Genomic DNA, 21,594 nt, shown 5'->3' on the forward strand with positions numbered 1-21,594 from the left:
TGTAAATCTGACTTGATTTCCTTTTTGGCAACAGCTACTGTCTAGAGAAAAGAAAGGATTTTTCTTTGTGTCTGTTTAAAGTGACAGAAATATTGGAGCAAGTAATAAAGATGGAAAGCATTAATTACATACTTGTAAGAATTTAAAGGTCAGACAAGCTAAATATGTATGTTTCGCTCACTGGAATGTTTTGAAATTGTGCCAGGATTAGCTTTGTTCCTACCATAAAAGCACACATTTTAGATAACCATCAACTCACTTTGTATCTAAAAATTATACCAGATTGTTGCTTTAGTTAATATGTATCTTCAAAGTCAGGAGCTCCCATTTCTGAGCCCATGTGATTGGTTTGGTGATGCTTCCCCCTTTGGCCGTGTTTAGTTACTATGTCTCATTTTGATTTCCTCTGTTCTCCCCTCAGCTTATGTCGGAGTCTGTCAGCTGCTGCTATGTACATGTCAGGCTAGTGACTTGGAATGTTTATTAATACAATGTCAGTCTTGCTGTTGAAAAAACTGTGATGCTTCTCAGAAGGTTGTGATAGAACGAAGCGTTTGATTTCCAGATCCTGTCTGCACTGCATGGTGAATACATTCTCAGATGTTATGCAGTTCACTGACCTGACAGTTATGGAACCCCGCCTGGGACCCCATTTCAGCAGGACATATTTGAACAGAAACAGTTTGCAAAACTTTACACACTTAAACTCCTGCCAAGGCAAACTGTTAGCCACTTGAGTTTGTTATAAATACCCAGTGGCAGTGGTTGGAAGTAGCCCACGGTGTGTTTTATATTCTGAACGGAATGTGAATGTCTTTGCGGTTATATAGAGTAGTAAATAATTGAGTTTGATTAGGGAGAGGGACCTCATTATCCCCCACCTGTGCCCAGCTGGAAGGGGAGGGTCGAAATGAAGCCATTAGCTGTCTCTCTTACTGGCATCTCAAAGAGCTCAAATACATCTGTGTCTTATTTTCTTTTCTGGCACAATCAGTCGAGCAAGCTAAGCAGGCATGACCGGATTTGGCAAGTCCCAAGGACTCTGGCAAAGATACACAAGGAGAAGGCGGAGGGCAGTCATTTTGGCTTCTCACTGCCCATTAGTCTAGCGAGTTATGTTTTTGGAAAATGTCTGTTTTGAAAAAGAATACTTTGTCCAATGTCAAACATTGCATGCTCCCACAATACGCTTTGATCTTTAAAAAAAAATTTGGTCAGTGTAAGGGGAAACAAAATGTGACATTCACTCTAGTGTAAACTCTTTTTATGGATAAAGTAATACTCAAAGGACTTATTTTAAAGCAGGCATGCTGCAGTTATTACAAGGCTTTCTCTTGCTCATATATTTTCATTTTCTACCTTGAAATGCTAGAGAATGAACATGCATGGAATTGGGCCAGAGCAGATTGGGAACCAGAGTTTGTCTTCATCACTATTGTGAACTGGTCAGGACTGGAGGCTCCAGAACTGCTCTTGGCAGGCTTTTCTTACTTCTGCAAACTGAGACTGTGGCTTTTGAAACCATGACATTCTCCAAGGTCTCTTTTAAAATCTTGTAGGTCATATGGTTAGTCTAAGAGTCAGAACATTTATAGTCAAACTGAATTTGTTACACTGGAAGTTGAACCTTTTCCACAGATTGGGTCAGTGGTTCCAGTATGGAAGATGTGTTCTCTGGAAGTCTGTTCTTTCCCTGAGTCCCTAAGACTCTTGTAAGGGGTTAACAAATGCAGACTTTGGAGTCTAGCTGCTTGAGTTCAAGTCCTGGGTTCTTCAGGACTTATTAGTTGTATGACTTATTAACTTATTCTATATCTCCAGACAAATGTCTCAACCTTGCCAAACCTCAATTTTCTCTATTATCAAATGGGACTGATAATAGCACCTACCTTTTCTAGGAGGATTAAACAAAGTAAGGGCTCAATAAATGTAGACTATTATCATTGTCTTATCATTAAATATTACTTCATTGTACATATGAAGAAAATGCTTATGGTTATTATATATGAACTGTTGTTTAAGCATTTATCTTTTTTTTTTTTTTAAACCAATGGCTGGCCTATAAGCATTTATTATATGACAGGTTTTGTGGTAAGTACTTTAGAAGTATTTTGCCTTCACAACAATCTTACAATTTAAGAATAATTATCATCCTCATTTTGTAGACGAGGAAATGAAGTTAAAGTGATTATGTTGTTACCCATGAAAGCAGAGCTGGGACTCCAAACCAGGTCACTTCATTCTAGAACTTACTGGGCTCTGCTGCCTCCAGCACTGCCACTGTCTCTCCTACCTTGGTTTAGAGCTAAACAGTGACTGTGTTTTGAGACATCATCCCCATTAGTAAGCCTCTTGGACCCTCTCACCTCTGCATGGCTGGGTTAAGTGCCCCGTGTTTTGACAGCACTCTGAACTTGCCTCCACCTTTGTGGACTGTCACACAGAACTATAATTGTTTGCTGGCTTCTTGTCTTTCTCCTCCACTGGACTGTGCAACTTGGGTTAGGGACCGTATTGTTGACTTCTGAATCCAAAACAGGATTTTTAATAGATGAGTGACCTCAGGTAAATTCCCTAATGCCTTCAGCCTCAGTTTCCATAAAATGGGTATAATAATTATGCCTATTTTAGGATGGAATGAGTCAATACAGATTTATTTTAAAAAACTTAAAATAGCACCTAGCACATAGAAAGTATTCAATAAATAGTGGTTGCTGTTTCATTATCATTGTTAAGCAGTAGACAACTTGTATTGTGCAAATCAAAAAGTTCTTAATAAATCTTGTTGAAATTCTCTACACATCACGATTTTTGATTTCCATCATCACCATTCAAAGCCTATGAATTAAGTTGAGGTGGAACATACCTGCTTCCATAGTTAACACTATCAAAAAGGAGAGCTGTGAAAACTGAACCCAGAGTGCTGTCCTTGGAGTTTTTGGGACGTTTTGATGCTTGGGCCATAGGCTGCTCACTGGCAGTGCCTGAATGTTGCCACCAAGCTCAACAAATCATACATTTTAATGCCCCTGTGTTACCAAAGACAGATAATGAGTTTTGAGGATTCCCCCCCTCTGCCCGCCCCGCCAAACAGTCTCTGTTTAGGCAGCAGGGGAAGTGGGGGCTGAAATGGGGCCTCTTCCCTTGGGACGATGACTTAGGACAAGGGAAACAAAAGAGAACTAACACTGGGAAACTCCCTGTACTGTTGGCCATCATAGTGTGAGGTGCTTGACAGTTTCGTAGGGAAGTAGCCTACTCATTTCATGGCTGCAGCTGAGGTTCCCACATGTTCCAGCAACATCTCCATTAGCCATGGAACTGGGATTTGGGTCCAAGGGTATTTAACTTCCAGCCTATGCCCTTTCCTCTCCAGTATGCTGCCTTCAAACTTGCACTCTGGTTCCAGCTCTGTTCGTAAAGATAGAATCTAAGCTTTTCACATGAAGACCTTTGTCCCTGTGGGTTCTGTGGCTCCCATTGTCTCTTGCTTACTGCTTAGTACAGAAAGGCTGCTTGCCGTGGGTTCATGCTGGCATACAAACTTCTCTGGGGTAATTGAATGGCTGTGTGCTGGGACAGAGCTGAACTCCTCAAGTGAGGAGTCTCTTTTTAAAATTCCCATACATTGTTCAGTGGTTACAAGACTTGACAGGACCTAACTTTGAATTGACTGAAGCACTCCTGGCAGTGTTTAATCTGCTCCCTGAAGTGGAGTTTCATCCTAGACCCAGCATGGACAGCCAAGGAGCTGTGGAAAGACAGCTGCTTCTTCCCTCCAGTGTCCCTAGAATGCCCTGCTCTGGGGGAAAACAAGTTGTCTGTCCACAGGGCAAGCAGGAGGAGGAGCGGTTTCTGAGCCGAGACTTTGGGTCTGTGTGTATACCCTACCTGTTTATCTGAGGGCTGGTCACCCCGGCACAGGTCCCAACCCAGAGACTGGAGCGCATGCCACCTCGAAGGCAGACCAGGACCAGGAGCACCCTGCCTGCCCGCCACCACCACTCCCGCCAAGATCATTGTCTTCTCAGCTTCAAACCCAGCGTCCCACATTAAATAAAGGCTTTAAAAGATATATTTCAATAGACTTTTTAGAAAGCCCATTAAAAATCCTGGATATAAAGAAATGAGGCATAAAACCCAGAATGTTTCAAGTCAAGCTGAAAATTGTGGTGGCAAGTCTCCATCTCCACTTGTTAAATGGGAGCATAACTTAACACTTGCACCTAGACGGAGGCTGAGAACCACTTGCATTCTATGCTCTTACGTTTCAGAAACATATGAGGGTGTTACTCAAAAAACAAAGCCCTGCCATCTCCCCGCCTAAAGTGCTGTAGACGTGGAACAAGATCCAAAGTTGGCATTCATCTGGAGGGAAAGGAGCGGAGCGTGGGACTGACCTAAGGAAACTCTTATTAGGTCTGCCTGAATGTGCAGCACGCAGGGCAGAACCTCTTTCTCCTTTTAACGTGCACGTTTTTACCGAAATGGAGCCCCAGAGTAAGATACTGCACACTCACGAAGGTCCATTCCGAGGGCCGCGCGTGCCCCTTCCCTTCGCTGTTGTTTTCATTTTCCTCTCATGAACCTTGCTACCCTGGCTTCAGCACGGAGGCTGTAAAGGAAGATGGAGAGCCGAGTTACCTCAGAATGATCACTATCGTTAACATTCACGGGTGGTTCACTTATCATTCCTGACTGCACAGACATGGCAGCCGCTCGGAAGCGTCCGCAGGTGTAGCATGGTGATACATATTACATTGTGCCACAATGGATTTATGTATTCTGTAACAAAAGAAAAGTGTAATGAAAAAATACAGAAGGTAATCCTTTATTCCTCCACCACACAATTTATCAGTAATGCCTGTGGATGATAAGTGCCAGGGATTTCCTCTGCTTGCTTTAACCTTGTCACCCAGGTACGTTTTGGTAAAATGACAGGAAAATACAGACTGGGGATTTTCCTTTGCTCAAAAATCTTTTAAAAGGACACTTTTAATTTATGGAAGTTAGTCCAAACACAAGGCTTCCTTTTGAGCTTTTAGTCCGCCTTTACTGAAAATGATAAACGTATTGGCTGGAAATAATGCTGTCAGTCGGCAGCAGATTAGGAGGGGAACGTAAGCAGTCTCTAAGCAGGCTGAAATCTACAGTAGTTCCAGTAGAACCAGGTGGATGGCAGTTCATGAGGTCCAGGCCAGTACTGGTTTGTGAGTACCCAAGAACTTGTGTTCTCTTTTAGACCCTACTCATCCATCGCACAACATATTGTCACAGATGGAGCGCATACTGACTTCTGAGGAGAAAGCAGGGGAAGGCAAATCTGAACGTGGTTGACTGGCATTTGTTCCAAACACACGCTGGCCTAGCGCCAGAGCAAATACCCTCAAGTTTATAAATGCACAAGGCACTTTACATTTCAGTACTCTTGCCAAAGTATCACTTACTGCATCGCTCCCTAAATATAGTTTTTTAAAAAGAGCTTTTTCTTATTTTGCTTTGATCAGTAAAATAAACTTTTAAAGATTGTTCTGGGATGGGGTCCAGCTTCTGAGGTAAAGAATGGCCGGGACTCAGGCATGATTCAGTAACAGAGTGTTCAGTAAAATTAGCTTGACAGTTCTCAGGCCTGCTGTTCAATAGCAAGAACTTGACCAAGTTAAAATGGATGATGGGGCTGGCCAGACCAGTGTCGGCTTTTGCTTTTTAACAAATGGAATGTCAAGGATTAAACAGCAAGCCGTATGGAGAGGAGGGTTATGGAGACGTCTCTGTATTAGGGAAGCAAATTAGGTCCTTGGATTTGAAATCGACCCCCATCCCCTATGTAGAGTCAGCCACCTGGTTGGGTCCAACCTAGGCTTAGGGCCCTTCCCAGCCTGTCCTACCACTGGGAAGCTTTTCCAGAGATTAGCTTGGGGCTTGGCTTTTCTTTCAGATTTCTTGTCAATATGAAGTTCTGCCATGTTTTTTGGCCATGTTCCCTTTAGAGATTCTTATGGGGAAATGGGAATGCGACCAAACTCCTTGTGGCAATTCCCATGTTCCATAGTTGGAAACTTGGGTCCCGTTTGTTACATGAGCTACTTGGAATTGGTCTGTTTTGTTCCAGTGCCCAAGCGTAGTGAGTAGTATTTGTGATACTCGCTATTGCAATTAACAGTCTTGGTGAAGTTATACCTCACACAGGAGGTGGGCTTCTGTTTTAGAGTACTTGTTCGTTAGTGGTTTTTTTCTGATCTAGATGAAGCCTTTCCCCCAGACAATTTGATTAATTGAAAGCTTACAAGGAGTGTTAGTGTTTTATCTTATAATTACTTGTGCTTCAGCTAATATCTTGATTTTCTAGGACTAAGTATATTAAACCATTCCTACTGAAGTGTACAGACTGCATTTAAAAAAAAAAAAAAAAAAACTGCGGCCAGGCGCAGTGGCTCACACCTGTAATCTCAGCACTTGGGAAGGCTGCGGCAGGTGGATCACAAGGTCAGGAGTTCAAGACCAGCCTGGCCAAGATGGTGAAACCCCATCTCTACTAAAACTACAAAAAACTGCCGGGCACAGAGGCAGGTGCCTGTAATCCCAGCTACTCAGCAGGCTGAGGCAGGAGAATCGCTTGAACCCTGGAGGCGGAGGTTGCAGTGAGCCAAGATCATGCCACTGCACTCCAGCCTGGGCGATACAGTGAGACTCCATCTCAAAAAAAAATATATGCGTGTGTGTATGAATAAATATATATATATATATTTACTATGTTTACTAGCTAGTTAGAGCATTTTCTTTTCCTCCTTCTCAATTACTTTGGGGTATTACTCCCCGCTGTCCCCCGCATGACGTTTTTTTTTTTGTCTGGGGCACCATAAGCTTAGTATGATGGCAGTATCTGCCTGCAGTGACATCTACTGAAACAAGCCAAGTTTTTCAATTGTCAATCCTTGTTGCAGGATTTGTTTTGGAAGCCAACACTAGGAACCCATGGTGCTGCTGACCCGCACAGACCATTCAGGTTCAACTTGGAACAAATTAGAAAAACCTTCCCTAAGCCTGACTGACCTCTCTTTCACTTGGAACTGCTCATGCTAGAATGCTTTTATCAACCCCCCTGCCCCCCACCATTAGTAGTATATTTATTCAACCTGTTTTTAAATAATTGACACCTCAGTATACACTTACTTCAAAACTTACTTAAGCACAGTGAAGATCGCAATAACATCCCTCTGGGTGAATGTTGGTGATGATTTCATATTTGTTTTTTCCTACAGAAATGCTGCTCATGGATTCTCCCTTATTCAGGTGGACAACACAAAGGTCACCATGAAGGAAATCTTACTAAAGGCAGTGAAGCGAAGAAAAGGATCCCAGAAAATTTCAGGTGGGATAGTTAAATCATATTCTCGCAGTAGAAGCTTAACCCTTATTAAAAGGGCGTGTGTGTGTGTGTGTGTGTGTGTGTGTGTGTTTGTGTGTGTGTGTGATGGCTGGCTAGATTGTTTCCAATGGTGTTGCTAGAAGGTTTGGTTAGCAGATATTCTCAGGAAAAGGTGATTGATTGTACACTGCCCCTGGGCCTGAGAAAGGGACTGGGTCAGCAGCATATGTGACAAGAATGTATTCATATCAGTTGTGGAAGTTCCTTCATTTATAATTTGTGGTAGAGTCAGGCAGAGCTACTTGTGCTAATAATTAGTTGACCTTGAAAACCAAATCAGTCCTAAACTTTGAATCACTGCTTTCAGTTTCATGTTTTCACATAATTTCCCATAGGAGAACTTTTGGTTACTAATATTTGTGGGATCAGGAAGAAAAGAAAAATTTCTCTTCATCCTTACCAAATGAGGGCAACCTTTAAAAAAAAAAGACAAATAAAAAGACAAATCACTTGATGAGCACAAATAATCTAACTCCTCATTACAAACTTTGTATAGAAAATATGCTTATAGTATTAGCTGTGATATTTAAAGGCTATATACCAGGATTGAGAAATAATTATTTTGAGAAATAGCTCAAAGATTTGTCATACCACAGACAACTTTAATATAAATCAACTCATATATGACATGTTGACTATCTTAGCTTTGTAAATAAAGAGTCTTCTTAAACAGCTTTGATTTCACCTTTTGGAAAGGAAAAAAAAGCATTGCTGGGGTTGAAGAAAATAGTTTTGTGGTCTTTTTAAGGGGGGGCATATAATCTGTTCCAGATTTAATTAGCTATCTTCAGATGAAAGCTGAAGTTTTAATAAAAGTTAGAAGAGATAACATAGTGAAGGACACGGATGAGCTGTCTCAAGGCCATATTCCAGGGGAACGATAAGAGCTGTAAAAAATGGCAGAGGAGAGCAATTGAATGGAGCAATGAAAATCTGATTCTCATAAAAAAGAGAGAGAGAGAGAGATGCTGGTAGGGGCGGTTGTAGATGAGACCTGCTAGCGTCTGCAAGCAATTTGGATGCTTGCCAGGAGTCATTGTTCACCCTCGGCTGTGGCGGCTCCGTCCAGATGTGCCAACTGCACGTTTCGGCTTTTGCCAGCTGACTGCGCCGTTTGATAACCAGCTCTCTGGATGCCCATCACTGGCCGCAGAGATAGAATTAAATGATGATGATCTTCCCACAAGTTGGGAGAGGAAACAATGCATATAAATCTTGATTTCATCTCAGCATGAGAAGTCTTTATCCATCATCACTCATAATGAACAAGTCGTTAGCTGGGATGAATGGTGTTCTGGTTTTTCCAAACACCTCTTTTGTTCATTTTTTGGGTGACTTTTATCCATTGCATGGGGGTCAAACTTCTTTGCATTTAGGAGATAATTGAAGAGGCACAGCCACTCCTTCTCAGGGAAAAATGGAGGTTTTGGGGTTCCAGGTGCCAATCTAATAGCTTTTAAACAGCTTCAGATAATCAAAGGTATTTAATAGGCATTCACCCTTTCAGATCCTGATTCTTTTCTCTTGTTTTGTTCCTAAATGTATATTTGTGATATAATGCATTATATTCTAAGAAGGTCTTATTCTTAATTGTCCAAGGAGAAGGTGAAACTTTTTTAAGCTTCTTAGTAGTAATTCCACTGTCACAGATTTTTCAGACCGTGAAACCCCTATGAACTTATTTGGACACAGCTGAGGCAGTGTCTTTCCGTCTGTCTCCTGTCGTCTGTGTCCAATTGCATACTCGTTTTTCTGTGTTCATTCCCAGTGCTTACCATACACACATTTATTTGTGTTCACCTTTGTGTACACATCACTGCCATTTCCATCAGAGTCTTTGCCATATCCTTGGCAAAGAGTTAGGACTCGGTTATCTGAAAAACAGTGATCTACATTATTTATTCCTTTTCATACAAAAGAAGCCAATTTAGATTAATATATTTACATAAATTACTGTCCATTTTCTTAATCTAAAAAAGCTTTTTAATAAAAGAAGCTCTTACTGTAGCTTTTTAAAGTCTGGTCTCATAAAATAGAAGGCACTCCAGTTTGGTAAAGATATTTGTTTAAGGTTAGGTTGGTAAAAGCAGTGTACATCTGGTGTTTTTGAACTTTTGTATTGTAGAGTAGACTTTTTTTGGAGAGCGATTAATGAAGAGAGGAAAATCCTCTTGTCATAGAAAGTAACACATAGAAAATACTTAAAAAAATTGTTGGTGTTCACAGTCAGCTATGAAATAAATACCTATTAGTTACCCATTATGACACATGAACTTAGTCATGAACTTGGTGGGAAGAGATGCCAGGTTAGAGACACTCATCCTGACGTCCTGAGCCTCTCACAATGACTGGCTTAGTCTTTGCAAAAATGTGCCTACCATGCCCCATGTCTGGGACAGAATTAGAGTGATCAGCCCTGTCTTCAGATAGCTTTTACCTGATTGAGTACAGAACAGCACTTGTCTCTTTGCTACCCTTACTGAACTTAAGTGAAGAAGGAGGGAAATACCACTTTAAATCAAAATACACATGCCATGTAGAGTCAGCAGTTATTACATTATTCATTAGAGGTTAGTTGTACTAGAACAAGATTTCAGAAATCCTTCAGTAGACTGACAGTGCACTTATTCCTTGCCCGCAGACATTTCACTTCTCTTACCTTTTTTCTAGACTGAACACATAGCTGTTTGTTTAATAATAATAATAAATTTAGAACTTAAACTATTTCATTATTAAACCAAAATGTAGGCTTCATGGCAGTCCTAATATTTACTCTCTCGTCCTTCAGTCTGGCACTTCTTCCCCAGTTTTCATTTGTAAAAATCACAAGGTGGTATGTATTTGCTTCAGCAAAAGAACTCTTCTTTGTTTAGGTAAATAGCTTTGTCAGTGGAAGCCCTTAGGATTTTAAAATCATTTTGCTTTTTAGGATATGCTGTCATTTACAGACACTTGTAAGTGATCTAAAATTTTCATTTGCATTATTTGTAATTATTTCATCAAGTCATAACTATTTATGAACACTGCACTTTTTTTTCCTATTAATACTCATGCGAAAAGAATATACTATAGTACTCTTTTTACAGTATGTTTCAGTCAGTTCTCTGCTAAGGTCTATTTTTTATGCCTATTTTTAAATGTTTCTCTTTTTATTTTTTATTTTTGAGACAGTCTCACTCTGTCACCAGGTGCCGGGCTGGAGTGCAGTAGGCGCGGTCTTGGCTCGCTGCAACCTCTGCCTCCCAGGTTCAAGCAATTCTCCTGCCTCAGCCTCCCGAGTAGCTGGAACTACAGGCATGCGCCACCACGCCCAGCTAATTTTTTGTATTTTTTAGTAGAGACGGGTTTTCATCATGTTGGCCTGAATGGTCTAGATTGCTTGACCTCGTGATCCGCCCCCCTTGGCTTCCCAAAGCGCTGGGATTACAGGCGTGAGCCACCGCACCCGGCCTTTTAAATGTCTCTTTTAAAGTTTATCTCCAGCTTTTCATTTTTTTTTTAACCGACATTTGGAATCTACCTGCATTGGCAGGAAATCCCTACTATTTAAGAAAATTGTAATTGGAGAATCTAGTTTTAGAAGAATTAGATGAAGCCTCTTTACTCATGTTAACAGTTGGGTGGTTGTGTTTTTGACACATTGAAGAGTAGCTTGTCAGGTCCCTTGATTTAGGCAGTAAAATAGACTAACCTGTTATTTAGTGAATAATGGCCTTAATTCAAGTTCTCCCTCTGTCAAGGTTACCCTCACAATCAATGACCTTCTGAGTTTCTTAGTGCTTTGTTTTTGTTGTTTAAAAATGCTGCTAACCACCAGCCTTAACTAGCCTTCTGAAGCGCGATGTTGCGCATGACAGAGATGCTGCTGAGAAATTGATCAACTTAACATTGACAGAAATATAGATACCTCTTGATCTACAAAAGAGAGAGAGCGTCAATGTGGGGTTTACTGAGCAGAATAGTTTTCTGCGTAACTGTCTCAATAGTCTCATTATGAAATAGAGGTGATTTTCTGTATTATCTGTGAGAAGATTAAAGAGGAGCATCTTAACTTTTTCTTATCCCTGTCAGTTCTTGCCTTTTGATATGAGAGACAAATTTTTATTAGTCTGAAGATCCTTTTAAAAATTTCTTACAATATCGTTAATAAGCCTACTGACATTCATTCCTACTTTTATAAAATTTCATGTAGAACTTGAAAGAAAAGTGTTAGCTTTGTCAAGTGGACTCCCTCCTAACTCTGTATCTTTTTAGAATCACAGGGCACCTTATTGCTTGCTAATTTACTTTCTTTTCATGAGACCCCTAGAATGTCACCAATGAGATAGTCTATGGGGTTTCTTAAATATTATTCTGCCAAGTACTACTAGGAGCAGAGGGGGAGTGAACATATACAACCAGGTGTGGGGTTCTGGTCTGAGGGACAACTTATGATGGCATCATTGGACTCTTAAGTTGTATCTTAAAAATTCATGTAAAAATGCAAATATTGATTTGTAATGTATCTGTAGCTATGTTGTACATTCACTTATGTGCCCCCATGTGTCAGACCTAAGGAGGACCTTATTCTAGAACAAAAGTGCACATAAGGGACTGAGAGGGAGAATAATAGGATGCAGGGGAGCTCTCTGCATCCTACAGGGTGTTCAGGGAGCTCCTATCTGAGAAATTGACATTTAAAGGATGAACTTTACATTTAAGCTGTGAACAGTTGAGGATCAGGGCAGGGACAATGCCAATCAAAGCAGTGGCTTACTATATTTTAATGTAAAAAGAACATTTGAGATTACTTTGCAGTTTAATTTACTTAACCCTCACCCTACCAAAAAAATAATTGTAGTAAAATTGACCCTTTAAGGGAGATAAAGCAGGTGCCCCACACAGTTAAGTGGCACCATCATCTACCCATTTACCTGAGCCACATATCCAGCTGTCAGTCCTGAATTTTTCCTGCACTGTGTGTCTACATCTTGTCCATTAGCAAGTCCTTTCAGTTTTACCTCTAGAATATATGCTGAATCCATTTAGTTGTCTTCATCTCTGTTGGATGGGTCCAAGTCACCATGACTCTACACCTGGACTGCTGAAAAAGCACCCTGGCTGGTTTTTCTGCGTGTGCTCTTGGCCCTTTCCAGTCCGTTGTTTACACAGCAACCAGAGAGAGATTTTAAAATACGAGTCAGAACATATCTGTTCCAAACCCTTCAATGACTTCCAGTTCTATATAGAATTAAATCCAAATGTTTAACCACTGTGAAATATACTGAGGCCCAAAGAGGATGAGAGACATACAGAGAGTATGAACACAAAGAAATAAAAGAACTTGAAAGAAATGGAGGAAAAAAAACACAGAGTTGATGGTTGCCTTATGACAGGAGGATACAGATCAGGCAGAGACCTCAGGTGCCCAAGGCAGTGGAGAGGTACAGAATCCAGAGCCTGTGACCAGCTGTGGTCTGGCTGCAGCATGGTCAACCTCTGTAATACCACACACAGTAGGCCTTACTTTCATGCAGATAGACTGAGAAAGTTGTATACAGATGAATTTATTATTTATTAAGAGTATTTTGGCCAGGCACAGTAGTTCACACTTGTAATTCCAACATATGGGAGGCCAAGGCAGGAGGATCGCTTGAACCCAGGAGTTTGAGACCACTCTGGACAACATAGTGAGACCCTGTCTCCACAAAAATATTAAAACATTAGCCAAGCATGGTGGCACGTGCCTGTAGTCCCAGTGACTTGAGAGGCTGATGTGGGAGGATTGCTTAAACCCAGGAGGTCAAGGCTGCACTGAGGCAGGATCACACCACTGCACTTCAGCCTGGGTGACAGAGCGAGACTCTGTATTGGGAGAGGGGGGAGGGGGGAGAAAAAAAGATAATTTTAAAGGGGATTTGTGTGCCAGGGGAGGAATTGGCCTTTCCGAAAGGAGGACCCCTTCCAAGGACATGGGAGCTAATGAATTGAGTGCCTTGGTGTACCTAGAGATGTTACCTCATTTAATCTGTACAACATCCCTGGAAAGTAGATTTTATTATGCCTGTTTTAAAGATAAGGCTTTAGAAATGTTAAAAGTAAAGGGAAAAAGAGCTGCATCTTAGAATGAAGGACCTATGATAACTATATATGTGATGATGTACTTTCCTCAGCTCTAAGAGGTTAAACTTACCCAAGCTTCCTCAGTAAGTAAATGGTGAATCTAAATTGGAGCCCAGGCTTTTTTGACCTCAAAGCCCATACTCTTTTTATTTGTACCATGTTGCTTATTAGAACCCTAATGGGAGAACAAATTTAAAATTCTGTAAACAGAAATGTTCATTGATTCTGAGATCTAAATGCACTAGGGAAGTGCAGCATTTAAAGGAACCCTGTGGTGAATCTGGATATAAAGCCAGGAATTCTTTTTGTAATTGCACAATTTGTCTGTATTGGTGTCAGTTTTAATGTTTTATGTCTAGCTTTCTTAAAGCAACATACACCTGTCCTAAGCTGCCCTGTCAAAAAGGGAAACCCATATATATTTTAGATGGAGTAGACTTTTTAACACTCTTCTAGCCTGAAATGCCCTCTGAAGGCTAATGTAAGCTCAAGAGTCTTCTGGCTATAGGGTTGAACAGAGAGTCCTATTTCATGTGCAATTGATACAGAAAAATCCAGTATCCTTTCTTCTATCAAAGTCGAGTTTGTAAGCCAGGGACACAGTATAATAACCACAGCAACCTGAACGCTCTTTCCCATCCCTCGTTACCTGCCTAGCTGTTTTCCTTATGTCGTTTCCATTATATGGTTTCCTTATGCTGTAGCAGATAATCCTTAAAAGAATAAACACTGAATGAATGAATGAATGAATGAATGAATAATAGCACTAAGTGTTTCTTGTCAAAAAAAGGCAGTAATTTCTGCAGACAACTGTTCCTCCTTATGGAAGAATAAATAATCATGCTGATGCCACTCATGCATGGGGGATGAATAAGAAACAAAAACCTGATATTCAATATCTAGTGACCTATTGGGAAAATGCTGCAGTAAATTAGGGCTGCTACAGTGTTTCAATGTGTGACTCAGAAGTGCCCCAGGCAGGGAGCTCCGAGTTCAATATTCCTGCCTGCCTCCTTTCTCTGCCTCTTTATCTTACTGTTGCAGCTCACCTGAGCCTCTCCCTGTCTGGAGTGCTGAGGCTCCTGATGGATCTTCCCAAATATAGAGCACAGCACATTAAAGATGGCATTGCAGTCAACTATTTTATCCAGAAAGCTTGGAAATTTAGAGAATTTATGTCAAGCAAAAATCTTTTGGAACCGCTTTAGAGACCCAATTATTTTAGAAGGGTGTTATGAGCTCTCGCAACTGCCACATCAGAAAAACTTGAAATATATCATTTGCCAAAACTATGTTTGACCAGCATTTACTCTTCCTACTAGTCGCTAATCTTTCAGTAGTTCCTTTTCCATTATAAAATCTATTCATTCACTTCATCTGGGCAGTCACAAGTGTGGATTAGATTAATGAAAAAGCAGACTGAAAGAAAGAAAAAAGATATATGCCCCAAGAGGCTATGTGGTGGTGTGGGAGACACACACACTTAGAAGTCAGACAGCCTTCTCCTGGGTTCACTAGGAGGTGATTCTAGAGTACTGTCAATTTAATAATAGCTTCTCAGGAAATACTACTACATTAAATGTACATATTAATTGTAAACTGCATCCTGATTTTATAAATGTTTTTAAAAATGAAAGAAAATCTATCTCAGAATTAAGAAATTCTGGAAACTGTGTATGTGTGTAATGATGTACTTAACCTCTCTAAGCCTCACTTTCCTTGGCTCTAACATGGGACAGGCTGAGTGAGGATTAATCAAGGCGCTGGAGGAAAGGGCCGTGTATGCTCTTAAGTTCTTTGTGGCTCCAAGATACCCTGTTTAGTTCAGCTGTCATCAAATGTTCTGTGCTAGGCTGCCCTAGAAATCAGGTGGAAAACCCAATGAGTATGCAGGAAAAAAAAAAAAACGGTTAAAATATGGTGAATTGACAAGCAGATGTATATAAGCTACTGAAGCAGCACAGGTAAGGGAACTTACCTACTTGGAACTACTGGGTTGGGTAGGGGACTGAGAAAAGATGCTCTGGGTGATTTATTGGATAGCTTCTTGAAGATTAATTAGAACTGTGCCAGATGGGTAAATGAGAAGAAGAACATTCTAAGTAGAGGAGACATGTTTTGAGATGTAGTCACAGGACACAGAAGTTCTAAATCACTGGAGCAGGAAGAGGGCAGAGAGGGTAAGCTACAGAAATTAGGCAGGGCCAGATCTGACCAGGTCAGGCCTGATGGTGAGCTTAAAAATAGAAGTGCATTCATGTTTTGGGAGCTTGTTTTGTAATAGGCACTGTGTAGGCACTAAGGATTTTGTAAAGACCAAGAAATGGTTCTTACTTTCAAGGAGTTTTCTGTTTGGTTGGGATAAGCAAGCAATTATAATACCATGCAAGGGATATGTGGGAGTAAGTATAGGGCCTAGGCATACATGGGATGGGGAGCAGGGATCCCTGGTTCCATCCTAGGGAGTCAGGGAAGACTGTCCCAAGCTCATCATCTGGCTGAAATCTGAAGATGAATAGAAACTAGGCAAGTAAAGAGGGATGGGAAAGAGTGTTGAGGCTGCTGTGGTCATTAGGGGCTAGGTCATGTCTGTATGTAAGCTGTGTTGAATTTGAACTCTATTCTGTTGGCAGAGGGGATCTATTGAAAGAAGGGCAATATAATCAGAATTTCTCTTAGAAAACACCCATCTGCATTGTACAAATGAATTAGAGGCCACAAAACACTCGAGAAATCTGTCCAACAGATAATGGAGCCCTGAATTAAGTATTCAAAAAATTAAATATTCAAAAAAATTAAGTATTACAAAAACATGCGGTATTACAAAAACATGCAGTGAACAATCTTGTTTGAATATTCTTGCACATTTGTGCTAGATTTTATATATCTATTGCTTGTCAGATATTTAGTTATTGAAAATGTTGAGGAAAACAAACTGCCTTTCGAAAAGTTTATGCCCGTACGCCTGGCCGGGTGCAGTGGCTCACACCTGTAATCCCAGCACTTTGCGAGGCCAAGGCAGGTGGATCACCGGAGGTCAGGAGTTCGAGAGCAGCCTGGTCAACGTGGCGAAACCCCGCCTCTACTAAAAATACAAAAATTAGCCAGCTGTGGTGGTGCTCACCCGTAATCCCAGCTACTCAGGAGGCTGAGGCTGAGGCTGAGGCTGAGGCAGGGAGAATTGCTTGAACCTTGGAAGCAGAGGTTGCAGTGAGCCAAGATTGCCACTGCACTCCAGCCTGGGTAACACAGTGTGAGACTCCGTCTCAAAAAAAAAAAACAGTTTATGCCCATTCTTTGCCATTCCAAGAGTATGTGAGAATGCCCTTTTTGCCAGCTCCTTACCAACACTGAATGTTATCAGTCTTTAATTTTTGCCAGACTGATGGTTAGCAGCCAGTATCTCATTTTAATTAGCATTTCTGGGTCTTTAGTGTCATTTAGTATTTTAAAATGTGTTTATTAACCATTTATCTTTCTAAAAGATAGTTCTTTGGTCAGTCATGACTATTTTAATGGGAAAATGGATTGAGAAAAAGCCTAATTTCAGAATACCATTTTTAAGATGTGCTCTGTAGTTTAGAACACAGTTCGCCCCTACCTCACTTCTCCTACTTCCTGCCAAAGCAGGTGTGTATGCGTACACCCCCCCGCCCTTGTATAGAGAAATGGATTATGCATCCAGGCCACACAGCTTCATTTGTTTGCCTGCTGGCCCTTTGAGCCTCGACAAAGCTTTTGTTTATATGTTCAGAAAAAACTGTCTGGTAATTTACCAGACTTTAATTCACCTCATTTGAGAACTTCTGTTACCTGATTGCTTTGTCATCAAAACTAGTTTAAAAAACAGATTTTTAGTTAAATGTTTATTAAACACTTTAGTCTGGTACATGTACATAGCACTTAGAAAATACATCAAAATCTGGAAATCAGAAATGTAGACAAAAACGTTGTCACCCCTTAACAGGTTTATCTTGGGGCAGCAGATCTAAGGACATGCCTGGCAGCATTATGAACAGCACTGGCACCAAGGGCAACTGTAGGGGGTTAATGGGGACCCTGCATCATTCCTTGCCATGTGCCTGGTGAGTAAACTCCTAGAAGTTTCTGGGAATGGTAGCAAGTGGGGAAAAGGCTGCAACCAACAATCAGTGTCACAAAGTGGGGATGACTAATTTGCTGAGGAGACCGTTGAGACAGATGTTTAATTAGCTGAAGTCAGAGTGGATAAATTGGGAGACGACTGCCTATGCAGAGAGATGCCTTTTTTCCCCTCATCTCTTATTCAGCTGCTTTTTGTGTGTGTGTGTCCTTACTTTTCTTTTTGAAGACAATATCCCCAGATTGGGGAGAGGTGGGAGAAAGGTAGAAAGTACCATGGTAATGATTCCTATTTGATTCCATCTACTGAATACTTAACTGTATTCCAAGTATTTTTGTATTTAACCTTTACAAAAGACCTTGTGAGATGGGCATTATCTCTTTTTTATGGTTGAGAAAACCAAGAATATATATAAATAGAGAGAGAGGACACAGAGTATATGTGTGCACACTTGCATGTGCTTCTAATGAGTAATATAAGTGAGATTTGATCCCAGACCCTTTGATTCTTGAGCCCAATGTTTTTTTTTCCATACACCATGGCTTCCTCACTTAAAATGTAATGTGGATGAGGGAACATTCTGGAGTAAAGCTAATCATCTTTGTATTAACAGGGAATCTATATATTGAGTGCAGCTATGGTTGCACAAGTGTGTACATTTGTCAGACTGTCAAATTGTATTTGTACAATTTGTGCATGTATTGCATGTAAATTTTACCTAAAAGTAAAAAAAGAATCTTAAATATTGTTTTGTTAATGCTATGTACGCTGAAGTATTTAGGAGTGAATGTAGTAATGTCTCCTCCTTGACTTGAAATGCATTTTAAAAAATTGATTGATAGGTGATCAAGCAAGTATTGTAAAATGTTGATTGTAGATCTAGGTGAGGGTATATGGGTTCTCAGTGTTCAGTTCTTTCAACTTTTCTGTGGTTTAAAATTACTCATAATAAGATGAGAAAGAACTTACAAAAATTAAAAATATATAATTTAGACACTATTGATACTAATATGAATTTCTAAATGTATAAACATGTATTCTTGTAGCATAGAAAGCAATAGGATATTTTATTATTACCTCATCTGTTAAATAACACCTTTGAGGTCATAGTTTCTTCCATTAATCTGTGGTTTTAAGTTGCATATACAGCTATAGGTATAATAATTACCACTTACTAATACTAATACTCAAACTTGGCCAGGTGATCTGCCAGATACTTTTTTCCATTACACTTTAACCCTTAAAACAACTCTTTGAATCAGTTGTTATGTTCATTTTATAAATGAGAAAACTAAAGCTCAGAGAGGTTGCAGGACTTGCTGAAGTCACACAGCTAGTAAGTGGGGGAGTAGGGACTCAAAGCCAAATGGCCCAAGGTTGTACTCCTAGCCACTGTGTGGTGCTTCCTCCTACTGGATAGGGTTACGGGGCCCACAGCTCAGTGGAAGCTGTTGCCTTTCTCTCTAGAGAGACCAAATGTTCCTGCTTCAGCTGGGGGCGGCGGCAAGACTCTGTGGAAACAGCATGGGCTTTAGAACCAAACCAATCCCAGTTCCTAGCCCAACTGTACCTTTTACAAGCTGTGAAGTTAGGCAAGTCATCAGCCCCTTCTGACTTCAGTTGTCTCTTCTGTAAATAGAGGTGATAATACCTATCTTACAGGGTTGTAGTCTTAACCGGATGCATACAAAACACTTAGTCCACGGTAGGTGCTCAGTGGACGTCAGCTGCCATCATCCCTATCACCACTATGATGCCAGGCATGCCATAAAACCTGGCTTTCTCTTTAGGTTTTGGTTTACTTCCTTTTCTAACCATACATACGACTTGGCCTTTGCCTGCACCTTTTATTTTCTAGTGAGTTAAGTCTATAGAAAGCTTATACCTTGTGATAGAATGAGCCTTTGAATTGTGTTTGAATTAGAATCTGCTGGAAGCACACTTTATTTTGAACAAGAAGAAAACTAGACTCAGAGAGTCAACTGAAATGATTTTTTTTAACTAATAAGCGAATTCATGCCATATATCTATAGGGATGGATTAATGGTCATAAGGCTTATTTATCAGATAGCTTATATCTGCAAATTTACTTTCCTATGCCAAAGATTCTGGAGATAATGTGAACAAACTATAATTGACTGTAACAAACACATTTACAAGTGAGTTTTAAAAGTCTTTATATTCACAGTTTAGTAGCTCACAGACCCTGTTGATTCTTCTCAGAAAACATTTAAAGGAGGAAGTGTACTTAAGTATCCATGTGATTTTGAAAATGAAAATGACTCTATAATTACAGAGGATTAGAGTGCTGCATGCGCCCATTACATCTCTCAAGCCTCCATGAAGAACTTCAGTCTCCTCCGGAGGAAGCAGAAGGCCTCCTTTCTTTGGTCAGGCCATTGATGTGTTTATCGTATTAGTAGCTGTAAGGAAAACTCTTCTCTACCAAGATTGATTTTAGCTACTTTCTATGAAAAACCACTGCTTTAGTAGTTACCCCACCGCAGGAAACCAAGGACCTGAACCACCCAACTCCTGCTGTGCTGCTTACAGAGGCCTGACACTGGAGCGTTTTACCCCTGTAAGCAACGTAAAAGGCATTTTAAACAACTCACTAATAATTTTGCATAGTTCTTCCTTTTTGAGTAAATTATAAGTAGGGGCACTTTCTGCCGCATATCTGCAACAGTTTTAAATGCATTAGAAAGAAAAAAAAAGAAGAAAAATAGATAGTCAGTAAGGGTATTTCTTTTTCAGCCTTACATGACAATAATGTCCTGAGACAAAGATGACTTAAAATCAGGAAAATGGCATTGGATTAGCACCGTGAGGCAGGTCTGGGGAGAGGACATATCAGCATCTACCTCTCTGGTTACCTAGCTACTAATCACAGGATGGCAGGCAGCTAGGTGTGTAGATTCTACTGTGTCATCAAACCAATTTTTCAAACAGAAAGTCAGTGAGATGTGATTAAAGCCCAAGTGCTGCAAAAGATACAAGGTGGTCTATTGGAACTCCTCAATCTTCCTGGAAACTGTCACCACATAATCATAGAAATATCAAATCATAGCAAAACTTCAGCTTGCCTTTTTTCTTTCTTTCTTTTCTTTCTTTTGGCACACTACATTTAATAGCAGAACAATGTGAATTAAGGTAACGTGTAACTGAAGTCAAAGAATCCCTGAGGGTCATGCAGATCTCTCAGGTACAGTGTGTCTGAAACCTAACTTATTGTTCAATAAATATTTATGGAGTCTTGGCTACATTTCAGGTAGTGAATAAGGATATAAGGGTGACAGTTTCGTGGTCTCAGAGAGCTAACATTCTAATAGAGGAGATGGTCAATAAACAAAGCAACAAAACACATTTGATAGGAATTCTTGCTCCGGCTTTTGTTATTCCTTCCTGTTTTGTTTTGTTTTGTTGTGTTTTGTTTTTTTGAAATGGAGTTTCACTCTTTTTGCCCAGGCTGGAGTGCAGTGGCACAATCTTGGCTCACTGCAACCTCTGCCTTCCGGATTCAAGCAATTCTCCTGCCTCAACCTCCTGAGTAGCTGGGATTACAGGCGCACACCACCATGCCCGGCTAATTTTTTGTATTTTTAGTAGAGACGGGGTTTCACCATATTGGCCAGGCTGGTCTGGAACTCCTGACCTCAAGTAATCCACCTGCCTCGGCCTCCCAAAGTGCTGGGATTACAGGCCTGAGCCACTGCACCTGGCCAGTCCTTCCATTTTCTAACAGAAAGGATTTTCTTGAGTTCTCAGGTTTGGGAGTTCCCCTCCTAAAGGGAGTCTCTCTGGCTCCCTGGCTCTGGCATAACCTCAAGTCTTTCCACTTGTTCCCACACATCTCCTAATTGGGCTACCAGCACCCCTCATTGATGCAGGCAGGGAGAAGTGGACAGGGCAGCTAGGACTGGGTAAATTAATGAGCAGTGAATGAATCTGTCTGGATCAA

At 40.6% G+C, this 21,594-nt stretch overlaps 1 protein-coding gene across 4 annotated transcripts in view; it reads left to right on the plus strand.

Moving 5' to 3' along the window:
* The window catches only part of MAPKAP1 (MAPK associated protein 1), a 273,338-nt gene that overhangs the window by 163,883 nt on the left and 87,861 nt on the right, over positions 1 to 21,594 (plus strand). For all 4 annotated transcript variants that reach the window (XM_064377972.1, XM_012458134.2, XM_064377978.1 and 1 more), the window contains exon 7: positions 7,263 to 7,372. In XM_064377972.1, coding sequence (XP_064234042.1) covers positions 7,263 to 7,372 — 110 coding nt within the window. The remainder of the gene's footprint in view (positions 1 to 7,262; positions 7,373 to 21,594) is intronic.

This window comes from Aotus nancymaae, unplaced genomic scaffold (assembly GCF_030222135.1).
Source record: "Aotus nancymaae isolate 86718 unplaced genomic scaffold, 86718_ANA_hifiasm-v0.15.2.pri h1tg000003l, whole genome shotgun sequence".
NCBI lineage: Eukaryota > Metazoa > Chordata > Mammalia > Primates > Aotidae > Aotus > Aotus nancymaae.